The 17,674-nt window shown below is 43.5% G+C and overlaps 1 protein-coding gene across 3 annotated transcripts in view; it reads left to right on the top strand.

Annotated features, from left to right (window-relative positions):
* The first annotated feature begins 15,188 nt into the window (after window positions 1-15,188).
* MDGA2 (MAM domain containing glycosylphosphatidylinositol anchor 2) overlaps window positions 15,189-17,674 on the top strand; it is a 791,718-nt gene continuing 789,232 nt past the window's right edge. For all 3 annotated transcript variants that reach the window (XR_004817749.2, XR_003134750.3, XM_025442520.3), the window contains exon 1: window positions 15,189-15,618. Coding sequence is in view for 1 of the 3 variants with exons in the window: in XM_025442520.3 (XP_025298305.1) it covers window positions 15,339-15,618 (280 nt within the window). In the remaining 2 variants the exon portion in view is untranslated. The remainder of the gene's footprint in view (window positions 15,619-17,674) is intronic.

Raw genomic sequence — 17,674 nt, 5'->3', positions numbered from 1 at the left:
ATTTATTTATTTATTTATTTATAAATTTTAAATAGGCTCCATGCTCAGCAGAGGGTCCAATGCAGTTCTGGAACTCCTGACCCTGAGATCAAGCCCTGAGCTGAGGTTAAGAGTTGGACACCTAACTGACTGAGGCACTAGGTGTCCCAAAATAAAAACTTTTAAATGACAAAAGGCAGGTAGCTGATTCAGCAACTGTTGTTGACTTCCTGGTGAGAAGCTTTTACATGGAAGATTAATACTACTGTAATTGTGTAAAACAATGACTTGGAAAGAGAAAAATAAAACATTTTTAAAAACAATGACTTGGGGGATCCCTGGGTGGCGCAGCGGTTTGGCGCCTGCCTTTGGCCCAGGGCGCGATCCTGGAGACCCGGGATCGAATCCCACGTCGGGCTCCCGGTGCATGGAGCCTGCTTCTCCCTCTGCCTGTGTCTCTGCCTCTCTCTCTCTCTCTCTGTGACTATCATAAATAAATAAATAAAATTAAAAAAAAAAAAAACAATGACTTGGAATAAACATTTGGTAAAACACTTTATGCTTTGATTGATGCCTCCCCCTAGTATTTATTTGCTATCACATATGCTTCTTGGACTTTCCTCCCTTTTTTGGGTGGGGTTCCCCTAAAAGCAGTACTAGGAAGCACTTTTAGGAAACTGAGATTAGAAAGGAAAGAAAGTCAATAAGAAATGCATTCATGAATGGGCCCTGCTGTGGACAATTAGAACTCAGACTCACTAACTATTCACTGAGAGAATTTTCCCACCAAAGAGTGAAGAAGCCGAGGTATTTCTCTACCACCAAACATCCTTTATTGTTGGGAGGCTGCTTCTATGGTCATTAACTCCCCCACATCTCTGACCTGCTCCTTGGCAGAACTAATGTGCTTCTACAGCAATAGAAAGTCTTCAGCCTGAGGTGTTTGAAGTGGGAAGCCATTCATTCCTTCAATGAATTCTTCTTTATAACAGCAGGTGACCTCCAGAGTGGACCAAGAGCCTAAGGCCAGAGCCTTACACAAATATTACACTTTCCTATATATAGGTTTAATGAATGAGTATCACTCCCCATCCAATAACTTTTAATTCATGCTTTGTGGTTTTGATTCCTTTTCTTTAATACAAAGCTGATAAAAAATAAAATAAAAATTTAGAGCATATTAAGTACAGGGATTTTGCATGTCTTTATGGTTCTGAGTATTTTCTTCAAGAATTTGAAATAAGAATTCTCCCGCTTTCAAAGCTGATGACATGGACTGACTCCACCTCCATTTCATTTCTGTTGCTCAAGAGTCAGATTTGTATTCTAAAGGATTTCACTTGTGATTCCATCATTCTCTTTATAGGTCTCTTGTAAGCAATAAGAATAGTTTAATTAACAGAATTCAAAATCACCTGAGGAGTAAAAACCAAGGAAAACTCTTTATGACTACCAAGTAACATTATGAAGAATGATACCAACTCATTCTAGGTTGCCTACAAAATGGAAGTACAGAAAATAACTTTAAGTGAAATAAGTTTAGAAAATTAAATGTGATAATCCCCATTTAAATAACATTTGGCTAATAGGCACTAATACAGCTTCCTTCCTATGGGAAAACATGCAGAAAAAGACAAAAATTAATAAGTAAGTAAAGCAGACACTTAACCTCAGGCTAGAATCTGGGAGAAACTGGCATACTTAAAATATAAATAGAAATAGTTGAGGGGGGAAAATGAAAGAAAGTAAGAAACTTACTGTGGATTTAATTCTTCATGTAAGTTAAGAGACTGACTGAAAGAAAGAAAAAAAGAACTAAGAAAGATGCTTTATCTGTTCCCTAACTAAATGGCACATTTCAGGAGCTATTTGGAGACAAAGCACCACAATATATGCATTTGGAAAGTATAGCTACTGCAAGCAAGCACTGAAGAGAGGACAAATATTAAAAAATCCTGTTGGGACTTATAATCTTTACCTATTTTTTTTTTGGTTTAGAATCACAGAAGCAGATTACGCAGGCAGGAGAAAAATCCTTAAAGTAGTGGGGAATTGCATGACCTACTCCAGTAGTATGTCCTTTGCTATCACTCTCAGATGAGAATTCCACCATTACTCAAGTAGAAAGGGAGAAGGACCTAAGACAATCCCTATCTTCTGTGAAGAAAATTACATTCTGATGGATCTAAACTCATTTAAGAAAAATAATCATCATTGGGCTAATAAAAAATTACTGCAGCAAAAGAGAAAGGGAATAGAGCAAAGATGAGGACATCTCTGACAATTTATTGCAAGATCTAAAAGAAAATTACAATTACTTATATGAAAAGGCTTAGAGTCTCACCACTGTCAGGTGAAGACATGAGAACATAGGATGAAGAAAAGAAAGCTACAAATGAGTTATCAGAGGGCTTTAAGGACAATTATAAATTAGTGATAAAGGTAAAATTTCCATTTGACCCTGGTCTGGATATCCACTGCTGTGGAAAATCAAAGCAGTGATGTGGACCAGAAGCATGGGAAGTCTTCCCAGGACACAGAGAAAAATGACAGATTTGATGAAAGAAAGTGAATACTCATGTAATATACATATATCAAAATGAATGTATATGGAGAGAAAAAAGAGAATAAAGATAAAGCCAAGAGAAGTTGCTCCCCAAACAATATAACCAGTCTAAACAGAGAAGACATAAATAAGAGAAAATAGTTCAGAGGTGAGAAAGGACTTACTACATACAAGGTATAATTTCTGGGAAAAAAATCCTCATCCAGATACATTCTGATAAAACATATGAATCACGAACATAAAGTAAAAACACTGAAACCACCTAAGGAGGGAAATCAAATGTCTATAGCTAATAAAAAATCAAGTTCACCACAGACCTCTCCTCTACAGTAATGAATGACAAAATACATTGGTGCAACAGGCATCAAAATATTATTAAAATATAAAACATGTAAATAATCTAATTGAGAAGTTTGGTTCTATATATTTAAATGTAAAAACTTTGTGTCTTACATTTAAGATTACACAGTTATTTTCAGAGTCCATAAAATATTTACTTAGGAAAGATCTTCTAAATGGCCACAAGGAAAATTTCAACAAACATAAAAAAGTAGAAATTGTATAGTTCACATTGTCTTATTATGCAATAATTAACAGATATTTATGCAGATAATTAACAGATATTATGCAGATAATTAATCTCAGGCAAATATTTAAAAATTTTTCCTTGGCAGCTCTTTAGTCAACCAATATTTCAAGACTATAATTATTGCAATCTACATTGAAACTAACGAAAGAGGCAACATGGTATGTCAAAAACAGAATGAAACAGCAAATTCTATACTCAGGACAAAAGGTATAAATCTAAATACTCTCATCAGTAAATAGGTAAGAATAAACATAGATAAACCAATTATTCAGTCTAAGAAGCTAAAACTGATATGCCAAAGCCATCCTAACTAATTTGAGACATAGGAATAAGAACAGATGAAAACTAACACAAGACTTACTTAATTATAAAGCATACAATGATATGATTGACAAATCTGAAAACTACTAGACTGAAGGGACCAAAAAAAAAGGTGAAAACTCGAGAACTCACAAAACATATACAAGGATACACATACACACAAAGAAAAGTATAAGTTTTAAGAATAAAAAAGTCATATAAGCATAGATTTAGAAGAGCTATTTATTAAACTTTAAAACTGTGCTACTCATAAAATTATATTTTAGTAAAAATTAAAAAAGACATGACTTACTATGATGCCACAAATTGAACAGACTAACAGGGAGTTCCCTTCAAAAATACGCAGGTCCAGAGGACTAGCAGGTGAGCTTTTTGAATCTTTGTGTAATAATTTCTATGATATTCTGAAGCTCATAAAAATTATAAATTCCCAGTGAACCTAAAAAGGAAATTTCAAACAAGTTTGAAATGAGAATATAAATATGAGACAATTCTAAATAAAATTATTAGTAACTCTAGTACCTTATTAAAGTCTTAATACAGTATTACAAGTTGGGTTCCTTCCTGATACACAAAGATATTTCAATATAATAAGCCCTCTGTGCCTCAGTTTCCTCATCTATGAACTTAATAATGAGAGGTTTCTACCTTTATTGTGATTTCAAAGATTGAATGTATTAAGTTTAAATGGCTTAGATATTTTATATGTGTGTGTGTGTGTGTGTGTGTGTGTGTGTGTGTGTGTGTTCTGCTTCTCAGGAGAACCCTAACAAATAGATCATTACAAGAAACCTAAGTTTAAAATGATTAAAAAAATAATTATAACTTATACCAAAAAGGCATTTGCTTAAATTCATTAGTCATGTTGGGAGACAGCCTGGAAAAATCAAACCTAGAGCTAGAAACAATAGCACAAACCTTTTCATTAAACTAGGAATTGTATATCCATTTGAAACCAAGTCAATAGCATTCTGAACTATGAAACACTGGAAGCATTCCAATTAAAATCTGAAATATATAATCACTATTTTTTTTCAGTTTTATGACACAAGTTCCTGTTAATGAAATCACACAAAAAAGGAATGAGGACTCATGACTACTGAAGAAAAATCAATAAAAATTATCACTATTGGCAGATTGTTTCACTAACTAATAAACTCAAGAAAATTGAAGAAAACTATCAAAATTCTACTACTGAAATTAATATAACACTATAGTTAAGTAACTAGAATGTATTTATTTTTTAAAAGATTTTATTTATTTATTTATTTATCCATGAGAAACAGAGAGAGAGAGAGAGAGAGAGAGAGAGAGGCAGAGACACATGTAGAGGGAGAAGCAGGCTCCATGCAGGGAGCCTGATGCTGGACTTGATCCGTGACTCCAGACACCCTGAGCCAATGGCAGGCGCTAAACTGCTGAGCCACCTAGGGATCCCCAGTAACTAGAATTTAAACAAAAACTTGAAACAAACAAACAAAAGAAACTAAAATCATAAACTCTGAAGTTGACAATAAGTTTTATATGGCCAGTACCCAAACTGATTCATTCATCCATAACCATATCCAGTATACTTGTTGACTACAGGCTTTTTTCTGTCTTGGGATAATTCTCTTTCTCTTCTCTCTTTCTCAATCTCTTTCTCTTCATCTTCTCTTTGTTTCTCTGAGTTGTCTAGAGACTTTCCCCTGCATGGAGAATAAAACCTTCTTCATGAGTTCTCCATAGTTGGTCTCTAACTACTTCTCAGAAAGCTATCTTCCTATTCCTTCAATGCATTAGACTCCTCGAATCCTTGTTTTTCCCTGTGTCTGCAGATCTCTACTTGTATCAGGTCACTCTCAAAATCCATTTTCTGATGATATATCTAATATAATCCCCAATCTTTTCATACTCTATTACATCACCTTTTCAAAAAGTACTTCTTGCAATCTGCAATTTTCATGTGGTTGGTTTGTTTGTCTGATTATTGGTTATTATCTGTCTCACCCTATTAGAATGTAAGCTTTTGAAACAAACCAAATGCTCAACCAAGGGAGCTTGGTTAGATGATTCCATTGCATTTACACTTTGGGATTATTGTTCAGTCATTAAAAATGTTGCTAAAGGGGCATCTGCGTTGCTTAGAAGGTTAAGTGTCTGACTCTTGATTTCAGCTCAGGTCATGATCTTAGGGTCCTGGGATTGAGCCTCAAGTCAGGCTCTGAACTCAGCGCAGAGTCCACATGAAATTCTTTCTCCTTCTCCCTCTGCCCCTCCCCTCATTCAGTCTCCTGCTCACTCTCTCTCTCTCTCTCTCTCAAATAAATAAATAAAGATTTTATTTATTATTTATTTAAAATGGTTTTATTTATTTATTCATGAGAGATAAGCAGAGGCATGGACAGAGGGAGAAACGGGCTCCTCACAGGGAGCCTGATGCAAGATTCAATCCCCAGACACCCTGAGCCAAAGGCAGACACTCAACCACTGAGCCACATAGGCATCCCTAAATAAAATCTTTAAAAATTCCTGCTAAGGATGATTGCTTATTACCAATGAAAGAAATGAAAAAGAAAGAATACAAAACAGGTAAAGAAGTATATCATTCAAAATATGTATCTTTAACAATGATCCCTTTTCCAAAGGCTAACCAATAAATTTTTTGTTTCAGGACATGAGAGATAGGATATATGCTCTTTTCAGAATTTTTCATTAGAAAGAGAAACTTTTTATTACCATCTTTAACAACATTTTTAAGCAACATTTCAGCATGTCAAAAAGACAGGCAATTTGCACTAAATATGCCGCGTTGCACATTAAAGAGTTATAGAATAAATTTAGTATGATTGGATCATACTTTTTAAAAATAAAATAATACAGAAAAGAAAGGAATTAAATAGAATAGAATATATCAAAATGTGTTGCTGCAAAGGGGAATTGTACTATGAGGAAAAAAGGTGGTCTGCATGTGTGTGTGTGTACTGAGTCAGGTTATAAAATATATTTATTATTGTGGGTTGAGGTAAATAAATGGCAAGAAAAGGAAGTTTGAAAGCTGCTGCTGTGAGTTTCACTTAAGGAGGGTTAGATGGGAAAAAGAGGGAAATTCTTCTCTTCTGGTTATGGGAGAGTAAGGAAAAGAGTGTGAAAGGGAATATGAAAGGTTTCCTCTATCCCGGGCTTTTGCTAAGTAGAGCGATAATGTTATTAGATACATGGAGAACAGAGGACAGAGCTACCCCTGCTTCTATTCTTTTCCAGGAGATCCCAGGCTTCCCACAAATATCTGGGAGTAGTTGCATCAGATTGAACTTGGAAAAGGAAGACTTCAAATCTAGTTTTCCTAGTTCTCTCTGGTTTCCTGAGAAAGGGCATAATCACCCACGTTTTACTAAGAACTATTCCATTTAGCTCTCACCAATAATATTATTATTAATCCTTCCTCTATCTTATTGTATTCTTCCTGGTTAGCCCTCCGACTACTTAGCCACATGTTTGGCTGGTCTTATTTTCTTTGCCACTTTGGTTGCAGGCTGGGATACTTGCTTGTTCAATCTCCTAGTTACCACTTTTCTGCCGACAGGGTTTTTTTTTTTTTTTTTTTTTTCTTCCCTTCCTTCAAGGCACCTTTCATGAATTCCCCCTGGAAACCCCTAACCCTCCACTTCTTTGGATCTGCTCTCGAACTTTGAACTTGGCTAATAACGCTTTGCTTCCTTGAGCCCCCTGTAACAGGCAGGACCTGGTCGTACCTCCTTGCTGACCTATTTATAGAGGGTTGGGCTATACTAAGCTGTAAGTCATATTTTGAAGTATTATCTTATATTCAACTTGTTTCTGATTTCCTGTAATTCTTTCTACTCTAAGGTTCTACACTTATCGAAGCTGAGCATACCTTCAGGGAAAGGGCAGAAGCCAGGGAAAAAGAAGTGTCAGGCATTTGAAAGAAAAAAGATTTTTTTGGGAAGACCTAGGCTTTAAATTATTAAGCTCTAGCTTGGAGAATTCAGACCACAGCAGTTTTTCTATAAAGCAAAGAGTAAAGGAGAATGCAAGATTCAAATGACTTTCATTTTTTCCTTTGGAAGGATAGTCAACTTCCCTCTGGCCTGGTGGGAGGCTTATGCCCAGGGAGAACAGAAAGGGTCCTACAGAGAGGAAGGAAAAAGTTGGCAGAGTTGGAAGATAGGGATATGTATGTTCCTGAGGAAACTTCCCTGTCCTCTCTCATAACTGAAAGGGAAAAATAACCTTCATATACTTTAGGGATTCCATGATATAAAAAGCTTATTTTTTTAATCTTGCCTTAACTACTATTGGATGAAAATGCCTCAGAGTGCATATCAGGGAATCTACAAGGGAATATAAAGATCAACATGGTATATTCAGGTAAAGAGAGAATGAAGAATAATACGGGATGGTTTCCCAGTGTGAATGGTGTAGAGGAGATTCAGACTTTCTTTATGGCCTCAGAAAAGAACGAGAAAGTTTTTCAATGACAAGAAGGCTGGGAGAAGTCTGAGGTCAGAATGAGGCAGGCGCTATGTTCTTATCACTGAATGCCATTCAGTGAAGAAATGAGCATTGGATGCAGTAGGGCAAGTGGCAGACACCCAAAGATCAAATGGAATACTACCAATGGAAGATAAAAGAAGATACCTCTCTCCAATATAAGGACAAAACATGAACCAACCATTCATGGGGTGAGGACAAAGAGACATGTATGTTAGAGAAACCCTGAAAAACCAGGTACTTAGATAAAAGGTATTATTTTTTTTTTTAAGAGAGAGTGTGTATGTGTTAGTAGGGGAAGGGGGAGTGCAGAGGAAGAGGGAGCAAGAGAATCCCAAGCAGGCTTCATGCTCAGTGCAGAACCTGGCATGATCCCATGACCCTGAAATCATGACCTAAGCTGAAATTAAGAGTCAGACAGCCAACTGATTGAGCCACCCAGGTGCCCCAAAACGTGCTAAATTTTAAACCAGGAAAAGACTGTGCTTCCTTGGGTTTTTCCAAATACTAGCTGATATGGGCAGCTTGTTAACAGGTCGTGTTTAATTACAAGGTTTAAAATTTATGTGATGTCATGGCATATTATATTGTATTGATTGTATTGGTGTTGTGAATCCAAATTTTGAACCTACTACCTGATAATGACCCAAATTTCCTTTCCTTTATTTCCTATTACCTGTACATCTATAAATTGCTCCAAATATAGAATCATGGGGATAGTTTTAGTTCAACTCCCTTTTAGTCCTTTTTATCCTATCTATAGCTTAATCAAATCACTTCCTTGTCAGAAACAGTGAGGCTTTTTATATTTCACCACAAAATTGCTAATCCAACTTTGATGTTGATCTTTATTCTAGTCTACTGGGAACCTAGAAGTGTAAGCATTACTTCATACCAAATATGTTTTTAAAAGATTGTAAACCAAGAAAAATGATAAGAAGAAAGTTCTCTGTGTTAATATTTAAACTGTGGAGTTTTCCAAAGAGACATCCATGTGGTACTTTCAAAAATAATCTTGAAGTAGAATTGTACTCGCAAATTTTCAAGTTTTCCGAAGATATCAAGCTATTCCTAAGTACCGAAATGCCAAACCACTACAGATAAATTGTAGAAAGACTTCAGAATTCAATGTGACTGGACAGAAATGGGACAGAGGAACTTTGAATGCAAGCAAGTGACATGATGCTTTTTAGAGAAAAACACTTAATCATACTTATGAAACTGAAGGTTCTGAGCTGTTAGCTAACCTCAAAATGGCAGAGATTCAAGTTACTGGCCCCATATACTAGTGATGCTCTCTAACAACCAACACATATTATCAACAAAAATATTAAGAGAAATACTGTATTATTTGAGCACTATGTGCCAGGTGCTATGTATCCTATGTGTATTACTTTAATTAAAACTCTCAATAAGCTCTTGCTCATTTTGTTTTATGAAATAAGGAAAATGTCAAGGTCAAACTGACGTCAGAGATACAAGCCCAAGGCAGTCTAGTCTGATGTCAAATCTCAGACATTTACCTACTATGTGACACTGCCCTGAACTGAACATCTTCTACTCTGGAACAAATCTACATCTTTTCTGTTCCTGAAATAGTGTCAGAATCAAGGGAGACGTGCCAGAATAAGAATAGATCTAGGGCAGGGCTACTAAAATTGTCAAGGCTATGGTATAGGAGGGTAGGCTTTTTAAAAAATAATTATGAGTTCAAGATACAAACTATAGAAAACATGAGCAGTTCACAAAATCCTGGAGGTCTAGAACTACAGACTAGCCTGTATGTCTTAAAGAAAGAGGCTATATGAGAGAGAATTTTCTTTACCAACTCTCAGAGATTTGCTGCTTTTAAGCTGAAGATAGAATAGCAAGACTCTAAAGACCCTTGCCTCATGTTTTCTGCCTCTACCTCTACTTTCCTGAGTTTGTCAGGTACTCCTCACTTGCAGCCACAATGTATCTGAGACCTTAGCCCCATCATCTGGTAACAAATTACCTTGGCATCCTCTCAAATCAGCCTTTCCTGGGTACTTCCGTTTTTACTTAGACCCTGGATTTGCTACCTCTAGTGATTATCCTTTGGGTATTTTGCTACTTCCTCAAGCCATATATCTCTCCTTGACTTCTCTCAGTCCATACAATGGGGATTTGATGTGCATCTTTATTTCTAATTTAGCAGTTGCCTTTCTCATTCCACTTTTTGTTCTCACTAAAGCCCTGTTGAGGGACAATCCTGTTTCCCAAAATGAAATCCTTGTCTCATACTTAACACCACCGTCTGAATTCTGCTGTTTATGAACAAGTGTCTCTGGCCTGCCTCCTAGAGTTGACTACATCGGCAATGCTATGCTTTGTCTCTCTGATAGTAAATCATGTCTCACTGACATCTGAAACAGTCAATTCTAGGTGACTCTGCTTAGGTTTTTTTTTTTTTTTTTTCTTTCTAAGCTTATGTGTTGCGAAGCTATTACTAAGTAGGAGGAAATGAAACTAGGTGGACAGGTATTTGGCTAGAGAAAACTTATTAGGATAGAAAATTCTATACCCTACAAAAATGGTATATATATATATATATACCATTAAAGGTTTAATCAGACCCTGTTATAATCTGGGTTAGCTTTATTTATTTTTTTAATTTTTTTATTTATTTATGATAGTCACAGAGAGAGAGAGAGAGAGAGGCAGAGACACAGGCAGAGGGAGAAGCAGGCTCCATGCACCGGGAGCCCGACGTGGGATTCGATCCGGGGTCTCCAGGATCGCGCCCTGGGCCAAAGGCAGGCGCCAAACCGCTGCGCCACCCAGGGATCCCTGGGTTAGCTTTAAAGAGAACTGGTCCATTGGGCAGAAGTTGAGGAAGTCAAAGTTTGGGGTCCCAGATTCATGTGTGAGCCACAGAAAAATGGAGTTTGCCTTAGCTGATTTTGGAAATATCAGAAGTAGATTTAGACTCAAGATAAAAGGATTAAGCCAGGGGTCCATATACACAGACACCTGAGGTATGATTCAGGGTGGGTTATAGTCCCAGCAAGCTGTGATATAAACCAGGAATCTGTGGCCAAGAAGAATAAAGCAAGCACAAGGAAGTGTGGGGCAACAGGTTAGGATGTACAATTTCTGAGGGATTACCTATATACCTGATGACTTCTATATTCTTGTTTGGTTTTATAAAATGGACAGGGTATAGTGTATGTATGATTTAAAGGACCCAGAGGGGTGGGAAAACAGGGAGGAACCATAAAAGTACACAAGACCTCGTATTTACTTTGTGGGAACAAGCTAGGTTAGAAAGAAAGGGCAGATTTGCCATTGATAGTCTGCCTTTGCCCTATCCAGCTGTATCTCCAGAGTTACTAGTTTTCCTCTTTCTGTCCCACTACCTTGGGTGTATCTTGTACCAAGCCCTGACTCCCTCTATGACATTGCCTCCCTCTCATTACCTAGGTTGGAATGTCACACTCATACTGGAAGATGGGAGATAGACATTAAAGAGAAACCATAGTCAATAAAACAGGTTATTAAGATAATTAGGGTTGTCAGAGGAGAGCCCCTAAATTTTCATGGCCCTGTAATCACAAATGATAAAATGTTCATCGCTGCTCCTGTTAGAATACTCCTGAGTGGTGCCTGGCAATAATGCAATGTGGGGTTCCTTTGGGCTCTATGCAACATCCATATGCACATGCTAAATCCAAGAAGCTAGTGTTCCATAAAGTTATTTATACTGCTCCTATAGGAAACTACTCTAATTGGGCTACAGAGCATCTTGGGTTTGATTTCCTTGCAGCATTTGGATGTGTTTTCTAGAGCTCCTCTCCTTCTTGATAAACCATCTCCCTGCCAATCCTTAAGCCTCAGCTCAGGCTCACCACCTGGAGGCCTTTAACAGCTAGTGCTATAGGTGTGGCCGTATACATCATGCCTGGTTGGTCAGGGCAGGTAAAAAAGAAAATGTTGAATTTTAAGAAGAAGAAGGAAAAAAAAACAAGAAACAAGAACCTTGATTGGTTGAACTGGCCATTTGTTTCCATAAGTTATCTATCCGATATTTTCATAGAAACAACAACGAAAACATATTAAATCCAGTGACATTTTTATTCTCATGTCTTGTTACACAATTAATGGCTGCATGTAAAATCTGCCACCCTATGCCCTGCGACTGTTTATTTATATAATACTCATAGTGTCAGCAGAAGTGCATGTGTTGACCAACCCACCCTGTCCACTACGAGTTTCTTAAAGGAAGGAATTCCATCTTATATACCTTTGCATGTCCAGTATCCAGAATTAGGCCCGGCCCAGCACAGATACACCTGGTTGTTAGCTCAACTGAAATAAATTCTACAATGTCCGGGTTCTCTAAGCTCTCTCTAAGCTCCAAGTAGTTCATGCAGGAGCTCCTGAGGGTTCCATGGATTTATGGTCCTCCCCAAGGCAGAGACGTGCACTACGTGGAAAATAAAGGCCCTGGGTTCCTGAAGCTTAGATCCTAATATGGGAGGTTAAGGAAAATAATCCCCATTAGGGATAGTCACTTAGTCTGGATTCCTTTGTAAATGCGATACCCTGACATTCTGGGATAACAAGACATTTCAATCTAGAATCCTGCAAACACTCAAAGAGCCTATGATTCCATAAATACGAGTCCCCCTCCCCCCAAAAGGGACGGTGCCAAAATGCAGGTGAAGTACTATTTGCACAACACGAGCAGCTAAAATCTGGATGTGCCTCACCGACAATACGCATTGTGAGCTGCCATCTGAGAGTTGCGGCTTACTGTCCCTTAAAGCTGCTGTGTTGTACTATGCAGGAATGATTTACTTTTAAAAGACAGATCTTCAGAAACTTAAGACAATTCCTATCCCTCACCCTTCCTACACAAATGACTAGGGAGAACTCCTCCTCTTTTCTCTTCAGAAATGCTATATGTTGAGTTTTACTTCTAAAATGATAATTAATTCCATCCACGAAAGTGGCATTTCATAAAGGGGTCCTCAACACCATGTGAGGCATTCATCGAGACCCTCTCAACAACCTTGATTCCTCCTATCTTGGAAATCCAGAGGGTAAGCACTAGATCGCAGCCTATAAAGATAATATACATATTTCACTTAAGTGAGTTAAAGGACCTCGGTGGAGACAACGGGGACTATTCATTTTTCTGGTGCTTGGAGTTCCCTCCCCACAGCAGAAGTAGCAGGGGAGGGGAGAGGAAACTGCAGTGTGTTATGCTAATTTGTTATGGGAGCAGATAAATGAATACTATGCTCCAGGTTTTCCATAGCAATTGCTTTTGTTTCACATGTATAAACGCACATTTTAAGCTATTTTAATGACTCCCCTATCCGTATGCTGCTTGAATGGTGAAAAAAACATATTCAAGAAAGTGAATTGCACGCAGGAAGCACTAATAATTGTGGTCATAGGAACAAATCACAAACCACTACCATATTCCCAGTTTTTCCCTATCAAAATTTGGTTAACTATTTCTACTCTTGCTCCAGGATAAATCAAAGATGCCTCGAATCTTTGAATCCTTTCGTAACTGTGAATTTCTTAACGCTCAATAGCAGAGCCAGCCAGCTTTGCCCCAATGAGAGACTGTCTCTCACAAAAGAGAAAAGATTTCCAGAGCGGCTAACTTTAGGAGGAGCCACTGCATATTAAATAAACTAAGCTCTGAACTCCCAGTGTTTCTCCCTAGGGAGGAGAGACACCTCATTGCCACGATGCCCACATTTCCATTTAAAGGGACGGAAACGGGAAAGCAAGCCAGCCCCTCGCAGGCGCCGTGGCCTGTTCCGCGCGCTAGTCAAGCAGCACGGGTCCCGGGAGACCCTGGGCGCGGGGAGCGTGCGCGCTGTCATTACCCGGGCCTGGGGTGGCCGACGGCCTTCGGCGCGCGAGCGCACAGGCTCATCACCGGAGCGGGTCCGCCGCGCCGCGCCGCTCCCAGCGCCGGGGAGGGCCTCCGCGGGGGAGGCTGGAGGCCGGGTGCCGCCGGCCTCGCGGGGCCTCTCGGCGCCGTCCGTACAGCTGAGCCCCTCGGCCGCCGCGAGCAGGCGGGGCGCGGGCGGAGCGGAGCGGAGGCGGCCGACGAGGCGCGGAGGCAGGCGGCTGAGCCGCGCACCCGGCTTTGACGTCGCCCAGCTGCGGCTGGCAGCTCGCGCTCTCGGCACGTAGCGCACAACGTGACCACACACAGCCTCCCTCTCCGGCAGCCCGGCCGCCCGGCCGCCCGCTCTCCGCGTCGCCCTCCTCCTCCTCCTCCTCCTCCTCCTCCTCCGCGGCGCGCACCCCCGCGCACACCCAGGGATTCCGGCCGGCGTCGCCACCCGGGCGCTCGGCCGCCCGGCCCGGCACCGCTGCCGCAGCTGGGGCCCGAGCGGCGGCCACGCGGCCCGGCGTCCTCCTCTCGCGGCCGCTCCCGCGTCCACCTCCGGATGCCACCGCTACGTTAGTCCAGGCGGGGAACCCCGTCGGCGGCTCCCTCCTGCAAACTCGCGCCCGTCCCGACCGCCCCCGCCCCCCCCACCCCTCCACCTGGCGGGGGCGGCGCGGAAGCGAAGAGGACGCGCGCGGTGCGGGTGGGCACGCGTGGACGCGTGTGCGGATCCGGTCTCTGCTTGGCGTTCTCCCTCTCTTGCGAGCGGCGGTGCCTGGACTCTGCTCTCGGCTCCCGGAGTCGGTGCGGCCGCCCGGAGCCCCCCTCGGCCGGCGGGGCGCTAGAGGCTATTTTGGAGAACGGCGGCGGCGGCGGCGGCGGCGGCGGGTGCCGGGGAGAGCTCCAGACGCGCACTCCGCTCCTCGTCGCTCCCTCTCCTCCTCCCTTCCCGTCCTCCCCACCCCCGTCCCCAAGCCCCACTCCTCCTCTTCCTCCTCCTCCTCCTCTTCCTCCGCTCCCCGCTCGGCGATGCGAGCCTGTATCGTGTAACGGGATTGGCGTTGCAATGGCAACTGATGGAATGGGGGAAGGCAAGACAGCAGGGCTGGGGGCTCCGGACTGCGGGCGGGCGGGCCGCTGCCGCCGCTTGACGCTGCTCCGGGGACCTTCGCGAGTTACTTTGTAAAGGCGAACCGAGGCGAGGAAGCCCCTGCTCGGTGCCCGGAGTCCGAGGCCACTTCCTGCTCCGCGGCTGCCCGCGTCAGGCTCGCAGCGCCCGCGCCCCGGCCCCCGGCCCGCGCCCGCCGCCCGCCGCCCGCCGCCGCCGCTGCGGAGACTCGAGCCCGCTGCCCTCCAGAACACTTGGGCTCGCGGCCGCTCCCCATCACGCCCCCCCGCGCCTCCCCGGCGTCTGCCATCCCCCGGCGCCCGGTGTGAGTGCGGCGTGCGTGTGAGTGTGTGTCAGGGCATTGTGTGTGTGTGTGTGTGCGTGTGCGCGTGTGTGCATGAGTGCGGGGCGTGCGGGGCTCCCGCGCTCCGCTCACGGCCGCCGCCGGGGAAGGACGGACGGACGGCGCCTTCCGCCTCGGCGAGCGGTGCCCCGGCACCTCGGCTCGGCCCGGGCGCGAGTGGGGCGCGCTCGGCCGGCCGCCGGCCTCCGGAAGGTCCCGCTGCGTGCCCCCCGGGCTGGATATGTTCATGTTCACGTGAAGATGGATTTAGTGTACGGTCTCGTGTGGCTGCTGACAGTCCTCCTGGAGGGGATCTCCGGCCAAGGAGTCTACGGTGAGTGGAATCGCGACGCTATCGTGACCTTGTGCTTCTTAGGCGATCAGGCTGGCGAGCGAAAACGCACGACTCGCGCCGCGCCGCGCCGCGGCCCCTCCCGGCGTGCGGTCAGATCTGCACCCTTGGCGGGGTGCGGAGCGGCGGGGAGGCGGCGAGCGCGCTGCGGATTGGGCTGCGAGCCGCTCCCCCAGCGCCTCGGCTCGGGCCGGGACTTGGGGCGAGCCGGCCACGTTGCGCTCCTGCGAACGAGCGGCTGGCACCGGATCTATCCCCGCCGGGGGCCGGAGCTCCAGCAGTCTTTGATTTAATAATGATTTGGCTCCTCGCGTCGCCGCCGAGTCGGTGCCGCGGTTTCCCCTGAAGGGAAGCCTCGAATGTGACCCCAGTGAGCTCCCCGTCCCTCTCCGTCTCCCGCCCGCTCGTCCTCTCCACCTTATCCTTTTCTTTTTCTTTTTTTCTTTCTTTCTATTATTATTATTATTATTATTATTATTATTATTATTATTATTATTTTTTGACGAATGCCTATATGACTTGATTTTCCGGCCCAGGAAGTGGGGTGACAGTTGAGTTGCGTTCTGCATCAGCGTTGCCATGAATACTGACTCGGGGAGGGGAAGATAGCGGGCTAGATTCTCGGTGCCAGACACAATTAAGGGACACGTTTGTGTGAATGGATGAGCAAATGCATGAATGAACGGATGGCCAAGTCCGCGCGTCTCGGCTCCGGGGCAGGACACCAGCTCGCTGCAACAGGAACACAGCCTCAGTTCTCTGGAAAAACCCAGATCTGGGCAGGTCAGGACCGAGAGAAGGGCGAGCTTGTTAATTGGGAGATTTTTAAGTCCTCAAGAGCAGATCCAGGTTCCTCTGCCTGTCAGCAGTTGGCACCCTTGGCTTTCAGGACTGAAAGACACACACACACACACACACACACACACACACACACACCCAGGCTCTGGTTGAAATGTGCGCCTTTTCCTGGGTAGGACAAGCAGCCAGTGCCACAAAGGGAACATAACTTTTGTGATCTCAAAGGTATGGTAGCGAGGTTAGGAGAACGGCTCTTGAGGGTACAGCGGGCCGAGAATCTCCCACAGTTCCCCTAGGGTCTATAGTTCCCCTATGTGTGCTGGAAGTACAACCTACTGCCTTTAGTATCTATGGCTGCTGGGTTTGGACCCCAGCCCTGCAGTAAGTGCTAGGTCAATGGCTCCCCGGGGCAAAGGGCCTGAGCATTTGTGGAAATGTCAGAGCTTTCCCTGCAGACCCTAGAACTTACTGCAGAGAGGGTTGTGGGTGCAAGGGGACCTTGAATACTCAAACTCTGTGGGAATGTGGAGTGTGTCCTGGGTAGGTTCTGGGAAAAAGATGTGGAAGATCTGACCAAACCTTCACTGTCTCCACTGTGTTCTTCCTGGGCTGAGCCAGTCGGAGGGGGTGGTAGGGAGGGGGTCTGGAGCATTGGCGTTCTGGCCCCTCCAGCAGCGAGCGGTCCATCTGCCACTCCTCTTTCCTGTCTTCCTAGTTCCCTTTTTGGCATGGGCCAGGAAAATTTCACTTTCTCCCACTTACACACATCTCAATTTCCTGTCTCTACCCACCCCCTCTTTGCCAGATGAAAGAGAACTTGCTTGATGGTGGTAGTGGTGGTGGTGGTGTGATGTAGAAAAGAGTGTTGAGACTCCAGCAGATCTTACTGCATGGCTGACAGGGGGAGGTGGGGCATTGAGGAAGGAAGGAATTCATTTAGTGCTCTTTTGACTTCTGCTGGACTCCGGTGTCCCTGAGCATCTGAGAGTGGCTGAGAGTCTAGGGAAGGAGGAATGCTGGCTATAGAGCCTTCTCCAGGAGCTATTCCTTAAGCATGAGGCAGTCTAGATTCCTTTTATCCCATGTCTAAGTCTTTTCTTTCTCTTCCATTTGTTCAGGCCATCCCAGCTAAAAGGATTAAAACCCCTACAAACTGTGTGTATGTATTTGTGTGTGTGTGTGTGTGTGAGAGAGAGAGAGAGAGAGAGAGAGAGAATGAGAAGTTAGAAAGATGGGGGTG

This window comes from Canis lupus, chromosome 8 (genome assembly GCF_003254725.2).
Source record: "Canis lupus dingo isolate Sandy chromosome 8, ASM325472v2, whole genome shotgun sequence".
In the NCBI taxonomy this organism is placed as follows: domain Eukaryota; kingdom Metazoa; phylum Chordata; class Mammalia; order Carnivora; family Canidae; genus Canis; species Canis lupus.
This window is presented reverse-complemented; position numbering and strand designations above follow the sequence as displayed.